Here is a 9,474-nt window from a genome sequence, read left to right on the forward strand (position 1 = left end):
CTGCTCCTGATGGTAAGCACTTCCTTGCTTTGCTTTCTAGTTTTACCACCTAACCATATGCTCCTATACGATAGAGTTTTGTCCTGACTATCTTAAAACGTTATATAAATTGAAACAACACAAATTCTTTTGTCTGGCTTCTTTCACTCAATATTATGTTCAATTTATTTATCTACTCTACTATTGATGGGTATTTAAGTTATTTCTAGTTTCTGGCTGTTACAAATAATCTTATAGTGAGCATTTATACATGTGCCCTGGTACATCAGCCAAGGATTTCTGTTGGCTTTTTCCTATAAGAACTGTTTTCTCATATGGTTTACATATGCTTTGATGAAGAAGACTAAAACGTTTCCCAAAGAGATTGTGTCAATTTATATTCCCATCAGCAGCATATGAGCTGCTGATAAGAGCTAATATTTCAGCAGCTATATATGCTGATATGAGCCTATGAGCTGTTGATTTGGCTCCTCATTCTCACTACCACTTGTCATTGTCAGTCTTCTTAATTGTAGCCATTCTGGTGGGAGTGTAGTGGTATTACATTGTAGTTTAAATTTTGCATTTCCCTGATGACTGAGATTGGGTACCATCTCAGGTGTCTCTTAGCCATTTGGATATCTTCTTTTGTTACATGTCTGTTCAGATAAGGCCTCTGACTACTATGTAGTTTGCTTTTTCTTATTGTTTTGTTGTTCTTGATATACTCTGGCTATAAGTTCTATGTTGTCTACCTCTTCTCCCACTCTGTGGCTTGTAATTTTCTTCTTAATGGAAGTGATTATCATAAAAGTCAGGATAGTAATTATCTTTGAGAATAGGGAGATTCTACAATGCTGATTATGGACACTTTCTAGACCTACATAGAGAAAAATCATTAAGGTCTAAATGTCTGTTCTGTACACATTTCTGTATATATATTTCACAATAAAAAACATTTTTTTAAAGATAGGCTTAACCTATGACCCATTAACTCTATCCCTATGTGTCTAGTTAAGAGAGGGGTGTACACATGTATATGAGAAGAAATGAACAGAAATGTTCATGGCAGCATTGTTTATAATTTGTATTATATTTCACCAAAAGACTTAAAATGAACAAAATTGATAAAAATTTGTTTAGTAGGCCATCTTTTGTAAAGTAAAAAGAAAAAAATAAGAATGGGTTCTCAGCTGTTTTTATTTGCATAAAAAACCCTAATCTTGCATAGAAAACTAACTAACCTGGTTATAGGTATCAGAGACAGGTGAGCAGATAGGAGAAAGATGAGCAAGAGAATTTAGACTATGTAGCTTTTTATATTTTTTAATTTTATATATATTTTTGAACCATGTGTCTATATTATTCAAAAAATTAAAAAACTATTACCAATATCCTTTAACAATAAGATGCTGCATCCATCAAACAAAAATAGCATGCTATTAAAAGAGACTATTCTAAAAATAAAAAGAGCTGTTTAAAATAAAATAAAAATACAAAAATATGTAATGGCATTAATTAGAGACATGAAAGATCTCAAAGATGATGTTTTTTTTTTTTAAAAAAAAAACTACTAGAAAGGAGAGCAAAAGAGAAAGAAATAGAAATCAGTAAACAAAGAATTTTTTAAAAGGTGGCTAAACAACCAAATAAGAATTGTTTTTTGAAAAGCAGAGAAAATGTATGTGTGAACAGAAAAGAACAAGACTGGAAACAGGCTTTTTAAATTCTGCACAAAAATGATTTCCAACCTATAATCTTATATCTAGCCAAAATGATAAATTTAGAGTCAAGATCAAATAAATACATTTCCATGGCATTTATTATTTTCTTATTTCTATAAATATATTTCTACAATTATATATATTAAATAAACATTTTTCATGATATTTTAAGACATGCAAAGTTTCATAAAATCCACCTGTCAGACATCTATTCTCAAGGACTGGAAGATGTGCTCCCACAAATGAAGGGGTAAACCAAGAAAAAGGAAGACACAGGATCCCCAGGAAAAGAGATCTGATGCAAGACAGGTAAAAAGGATTTCCTGGGAGACAGCGAAGGGAAGATACCAAGATAGTAACTGTGTGTGAAGCTGAGAGAGCAACCAGACCACCCATCGGCAAGTCAATAAGCTCCAGGAGAGACTTCTATAGAGAAAAGACATTGATGCCAAGAGTTGTGACCAGCCAGCCCCACCTATTACTAGCTGTGTGAACTTGGAGCAGATAGTTTTGCTCTATGCCCCAGTTTCTCTCTTTATAAAGTGGGAATAACAATGGCACCTACTTCTCAAGGTTGTTATGAAGATGAGTTAGTATATGTTGTGTGCATATAACAACAGTGCTGGGCACATAGTAAACATTATGTAAGTGTTTATAATTATTGTCGCTATGATTATTATCTAATATGTTTGAATTTACAGAGAGGAGATTTAAACAACTGAGAAGGATTTGGAGTTTAATTATTAATATGTACATAGTAAAGCAAAGAAATGACTAAATCAGAAAATTGTTAATTACAGGGAAAAGAAAAAAGTTGTACAAAACTAGGAATCACAGAATGTATACCCCATGCCTCAACTATAAACAGTCACAGTAATAAACACTGACAGTGGATCTGATCAAACAATGATATTTATAGGCAAATATGTATCTGAGTGGGGGTGTATGGAAAAGCTAAATCTCCACATTCTATAGTGGAAAGTCAATAGCTAATGTTCAAAACCAAATATTAAAAAAAAAATCTGTTTAAAAGATTAAGAGTGCTTCCCTTTAGGAAGCTGGAATCTGGAAGAAACAAAGCAGGGAAGAGTCATTTTTAAAAAGAAGACCTGAAGAACTATTTGACACTTTTTACCACTTATAAATAAAACTTAAAACTAATTTTAAATTAAAAAGTGGCAAAAAATAGTCACAAAAATATATGGAATGATAAAGGGTTATTAACCTTAATGTTTAAAAACTCTTTAAAAATCCATAACCTAAGATAAAAAAAAATTAATCAGCAATGGACAAGAGAAGGAAATTCACACAAAGGAAGTAAATAATCCATAAAATCCCCTGATTATGCTGCCTGGTGAAAAAAAAAGTCATACAAATTAAAATAACAAGATGCTATCTTTCATTCTGGATGAATTCCTGTCCCTGGGCACCTTTCTCCTCACCTCACAGGAGTTGTCAGGTCCTCCCGCTGTCAGGACCAGGGACCACTGGGGAGAGCTCTGGTTGGCTGGCATGTTCCCACTGGGCCTCAGCCTTCAGGCTCTCTTGCTGGTAACTCCACTCTTCCCAGGAGCCTAAGAGCAGGTGAGGTCCGAGGACTCAACTAGAGCTGCTGGGGCTGGAAGGAAAATCCTATAGCCTTCACTAGAGTCTGATCCCAGGGCTCCAAAGAAACTCCAAGAAACCTGGAAAGACAGTGTCCACATGGTCAGTCACTCAGCATTCACCCAAAAAACACTTCTTGGGGGCACCAAAGTACAGTTCATGGCACTGGTACTGTAGACAAAGTCCAATTAATGTCTATTATAGTTATTCATCAAAATGTAATATGAGTGAGACCATAGATTTAGACTAAAATTAATAACGGCTTCAATTCTAGCTCTGTCAACTTTTAGCTATGAGAATATAAAAATGTTTCCTCAGTTTTTTTTAAACAAATTAAAACTATTTAACTCAAGGGATTGTGAAAATTAAACGAGATGATGTTTGAAAAGCACTTAGCACCAGACTGGCTCAGGTAAACTTTCTTTTCTCTCTCGGGAATTTTATTGGTCCTGGAGAAGGGTTAGCAGGCAGCTTCTGCCTCTTGCTGAGGGTGCCACAAGCCCTCACTGTTTCCTGTTGCCACTGGTAGGTAGGTTCACATGCTTGGGGGAGGCCAGAAAGGCCTTGAGCTTAGGCTGGGCACTGAGGCAAGCCACATAGGCTGAGAGTAGGGGGAAGGAATCCAGGCAGCTGCGGGCCAGAATCTAGTGATTCAACAGCAAGTCCAGCAGGTTGCAGTCCACAAACATCTGGTTGCCCACAATGAAGGCCTGGCCCCCCTGGTCCTGGGACAGCAGGATCTCAAAAGACTTCAGGCGCCCTGGTAGCTCCTTCACATAGTCCTCCTTGCCCGTCTCATAGTTGGTGTAGATGAGGGTGATGTATTTGCAGTGGAGGTCCTTCATGCCATCATTCACCACGTCCACCAGGGCTGCCTCCAACTGGTCCTTCTCATACAGATTGAGGGGGCGGACCAAGTAGTGCAGGATGGCATTGGACTGGTACAGGGTGAGGTCTCTATCCTGGAACTTGGGGAGCTGTTTATATAGACAGGAGGCCTTGAGTGAGCCCTGCAGCCAGTTCTCCTTGGTAACAACCTCCTCCTTCCAGCTCTAGCCCTGATCAGCCAGCAGCATGTGCATGGCCTCACAGCGCCCTCAAACAGGGAAGTAGACAATGGTGTAGGGCAGCATGGTTGTAGTGCAGACGAAGATGGCAGGCAGTGTAAGAGCTTCTCAGGTAAACTTTTAATTCATATTAGCAAGTATTGTTATTATAAGGAATCACATAATATGCGGAAGCAAGTACTTCATTTAATTTGCACAACATTCTTGTCATCTATGTGTTGCTGTAATTATTATTCCTTTTTATGCACACAGAAGCAGAGGTTTCATGATGTTAGGTCAAACCCAGACTACCTGGCTTCAAAGTTCACATTCTCAACCACATGGCAACTTTTACGTGGTAGGCTCAAAATAAACATAGTTCTGTTTAATAGATGTTGAAAACATGACTGTGATTTAGAATTAAAAAGTTAAGTTTCTTGAAGCAGAAGAGATATGTCGTAAGGAAAATACTAATAGCCTAAGACTACAAATTTTTTAATTACCTCAAAAATATCCAGAGGTAAAACTGTTTCACCTGTTGAGGGAAATAGGGAGGAGAGTGTTTCTATGTCCAAGTTGTTGATGTACAATTTTATTCTGATCAACTAATAGAGGCACTACGGATTTAGCCATTATTTCTAGGAAATAAAATATATCCACATAATATGAAGAGGAACTTAAGGCAACAAATGTAACAGATGAGATGAATAGAAAACACGAAAGTAAAATAAAAGGCATGAACAAATTAAGTTTTAAACACATAAAGATAATGTACCAAAGAAAGCTTTTAATGTACCAAAAGAAAGCTTTTCTTTTGTCAATGGAACATTTACAAAATTCTATCAAATAACTTGTCTACAAAGAAGATCTGGTAGATGTTTTAATGTTGAGAACTGGCAGGCTGTATTCTCTGATCATAGTACAAGATGTTCGACATCACTTGTCATTAGGGAAATGCAAATCAAACCCAAAATTTTCCGTTCATTAAGAAAAGATAGATAAGAAAAAAAAAGACAGTGTTAGTAAGATGTAAATAAATTGGAGTCCTCACACATTGCTGGTAGAATTTTAAAATGATGCAGCCACTCTGAAAATCAGTTTGGCAGTTCCTCAAAATGTTACCCATAGAGTCACCATATGATCCAGCAATTCCACTCCTAGGTTTTTACCCAAGAAAAATGAAAACACATGTCTACTCCAAAACTTGTACACAAATATTCAAAGAAGTATTATTTATAGTAGCCAAAAAGTGGAAACCACTTAAATGTCCATCAACCGATAAATGGATAAACAAAATTTGATGTATCCATACAATGGAATATTATTTGGCAATAAATAAGAAGTACTGATATAAGCTACAACATTAATGAACCTTGAAATCATTATCTTATGTGAAAGAAGCCACTCACAAAAGACCACATACTTTATTATTACATTTCGTGAAACGTCCAGAATACATAAATACAAAGAGACAGAAATGGACTAGTAGTTTCCTAGGGCTGGGAGTGTGGGGGTGGCATTCATGGTGAATGTCTGCTAATATGTACAAGGTTTCATTCTAGGGCACTGGAAATGTTCTAAAATTAAAAGGAACCCTCATACACTGCTGTTGGGACTGCAAATTAGTACAGTCACTATGGAAAACAGTATGGAGGTTCCCCCCAAAATTAAGAGTTGATCTACCACATGATCCAGCAATCCCTCTACTGGGTATTTACCCCAGACTTGAAAACTTATATCCAAAAAGATATATGCATATCGATGTTCATAGCAACATTACTCACAGTGGTCAGGACATGTAAGTAACCAAAGGGTCCTAGAATAGATGACTGGATAAAAATGATGTAGTACATATACACAAGGGAATATTACTATAAAAAGAGGTGAAATACTGCCATTTGCAACAACTTGGATGGACCTCGAGATAATCGTGCTAAGCGAAATAAGCCAGACAAAAAAGTTGAAAGTCACATGATACTGGATTTCATTAACTAATGTTACCAGAACAATATTAATTAAAAAATGTGCTTAAAAAAAAGAAAATGTTCTAAAATTAGATTGTGGTGATGACTGCACAATTCTGTGAATGTACTAAAAACCACTGAACTGTATACTTTATTTATTTATTTTTTAAAATTAAGTTTATTGGGGTAACATTGGTTAATACAATTATATAATTTTAAGGTGTACATTATAATTTCACATCTGTATATTCTATTGTGTGTTTACCACTCAAAGTCCAGTTTCCTTCAGCTACCATATGTTTGATCCTCTTTACCTACTTTACCCTCCCCCTCCCCACCTATATTTGACTCCCTTTACCCCGTCTACCTACTCCCTACTCTCGCACCCCCTACCCTCTGGTAACCATTAGTCTATAGTCCATGTCCCTGAGTCTCTGTTTGTTTGTCCTGTCCATTTGGTGCTTTTAGGTTTGTATCCCACATATAAGTGCTATCACATGATTTTCAACTTTTTCTGTCTAGCTTACTTCGCTTAGCATGATTATCTCGAGGTCTGTCCAGATTGTCGCACATGGCAGTATTTCATCTCTTCCTATGGCTGAGTAATATTCCATTGTATATAAGTACCACCACTTCTTTAGCCAATCATCTATTGCATCTATTGTAGGACACTTCGGTTGCCTCTATGTCATGGCCACAGTAAATTATGCTGCTATGAACACTGGTATGCAAGTATCTTTACGGATATGAATTTTCAAGTCTTTGGGGTAAATACCCAGTAGAGGGATTGCTGGATCATCTGGTAGATCAATTCTTAGTTTTTTGAGGAACCTCCATACTGTTTTCCATAATGGCTGTACCAATTTGCAGTCCCACCAGCAGTGTATGAGGGTTCTTATTTCTCTGCATCCTCTCCAACATTGGTTATTACTTGTCCTGTTGATTATAGCTATTCTAACAGGTGTGAGATGGTATCTCATTGTGGTTTTGATTTGCATTTCCCTAATAGCTAGAGATGTTGAGCATCTTTTCATATGTTTGTTGGCCATTTGTATGTCCTCTAGGGAGAACTGTCTCTTCAGGTCCTCTGCCCATTTTTCGATCATAGATCATTTTGAACTGTATACTTTAAATGGGTGGATTTTATGATCTTGGAATATATCTAAATAAATCTTTTTTACATACCTAAATAAGTCTGTTTTAAAAGAAAAGAAACACTCTCTTAAACAACCCAGGACCAAAGTGGGAAATCAATACAGAAGCTACATACAAGTTTTTCCCAGGTAGGGCAGTGGTTCAAGGTAGTCATTGTGGAATATTATGCATAATTGTATAGCAACATATTTTAATATCGATGTGAATCAGGTGCTTTCCTAGCAAAATGTAAATTAACAAAGTTAGTAGAGAAAAAAAACAGATAGATGAGTACAGTGAATGTATAAAAGACCAGAAAAAATGACATAACAACAAGTACAAAGACTCTGAAAGGTAGAAAGAAAAGGCAGACAGCACACAAACCTCAGGGTCTGAGGAACAACACAGTGGTGAGTTCCCTGGGTTTCGTTTCCCCTTCCATATATCACAAACAGGGCACTGGAAAAGCTTATAACTCAAAACCATCAACAGACCAAAAAGCTCTTTAAAAAGCCTACTCCCCTTAATCAAAGGACCAAGAAAAGTATAGCCTAATTGAACATACCCACTCTAATCCAGCCAAACACTAATAGAGTGTACATTCTCTTCAAGCACCCATGCAACATTCTCCAAGACATACCATACCCAGGATCATAAAACAAATTTCAACAAATTAAAATCATACAGCATATGTTCTTTGATTATAATAGCAGTGAAATAGAAATCAATAACTAAAAGATAACAGGAAAGCCTCCAAATACTTGGGAATTAAACAGTACATTCCTATATAACCCATGAATCAAAGAGGAAGTCTCAGAGGAAATTAAAAAATAACAAATGAAAATGAAAATACAACATATTGAAATTTGTGGGACATAGATAAAGCAGTGTTGAAAGGGAAATTTTTATCGCTAAATGTTTATATTATAAAAGAATTAAGGTCTTAGATCAATAATCTAAGCTCCCAGTTCAAGAAACTATAAAAAGGAGAGCAAAGGAAACCCCAAACAAGCAGAAGGAAAGAAGTAAGAAACGCAAGGGAAGAAATCAATGAAATTAAAAATAGAAAAATAGAGAAAATCAATGAAACCAAATCTGGTTCTTTGAAAACATCAATAAAATTGGTAATCCTCTAGAAAGATGGATAAAGATAAAAAGGGAGAAGACACAAATTATCGATATCAGAAATGAAACAGGATATAACTACAGATCCTGCAGTGATTAAAAGGAAAGGGAATACCACACTCTATGCACACAAATTCAACAACATGGATGAAATGGTCCAATTCCTCACAACACACAAACTCCCACAACTGACTCACCATTAAATAGATACTCTGAAAAGATATTAACTAGGTAATCTGAATAGTCATATAACTAATTCAGAAATTGAAGACATAATCAAAAATCTTCCAAAAGGAAATTTCCAGGCCCAGTTGGTTTCAATGGAGAAGTCTACCAAACATTTAAAGAAAAATTAGCGTGATTCTGCACAAATCTCTTCCAAAAAATAGAACACATCTCAACTCGTTCTATGATGCCAGTATTACCCTAATACTAAAACCAGACAAAAACAGTACAAAATAAAAATAAAAACTATAGACCAACATCTTTCATGAACTTAGATGCAAAAAATCCTCAAAAAAAAAAAAGTATTAGCTAATCAATTCCTGCAATATATAAAAAGAATTATACACCACAACCAAGTGAAGGAATATAAAGCTGGTTCAATATTCAAAAATCAATCAATGCCTTCGATAAGAGCCTAATATCCAAAATATACAAAGAACTCATACAACTCAACAACAGAAAGACAAATAATCCAATTAAAAAATGGGCAGAGGACCTGAACAGACACTTCCCCCAAGAAGATATACAAATGGCCAACAGACATATGAAAAGATGCTCAGGCTCACTAGCCATTACGGAAATGTAAATCAAAACACAATAAGATACCATCTCACACGTTAGAAGGGCTATCATCAACAAGACAAGTAATAATAAATAAGTGTTGGAGAGGTT

The 9,474-nt window shown here is 35.8% G+C and overlaps 1 protein-coding gene and 1 pseudogene across 1 annotated transcript in view; both read right to left on the minus strand.

Moving 5' to 3' along the window:
• Positions 1 to 9,474, minus strand: part of ZNF81 (zinc finger protein 81) — a 78,692-nt gene that overhangs the window by 67,641 nt on the left and 1,577 nt on the right. The window contains exon 2 of the mRNA XM_006922773.3: positions 3,146 to 3,388. Coding sequence (XP_006922835.1) covers positions 3,146 to 3,217 — 72 coding nt within the window. The 5' untranslated portion in view covers positions 3,218 to 3,388. The remainder of the gene's footprint in view (positions 1 to 3,145; positions 3,389 to 9,474) is intronic.
• Positions 3,812 to 4,441, minus strand: LOC102893115 (annotated as a pseudogene).

This window comes from Pteropus alecto, unplaced genomic scaffold (genome assembly GCF_000325575.1).
Source record: "Pteropus alecto unplaced genomic scaffold, ASM32557v1 scaffold669, whole genome shotgun sequence".
In the NCBI taxonomy this organism is placed as follows: domain Eukaryota; kingdom Metazoa; phylum Chordata; class Mammalia; order Chiroptera; family Pteropodidae; genus Pteropus; species Pteropus alecto.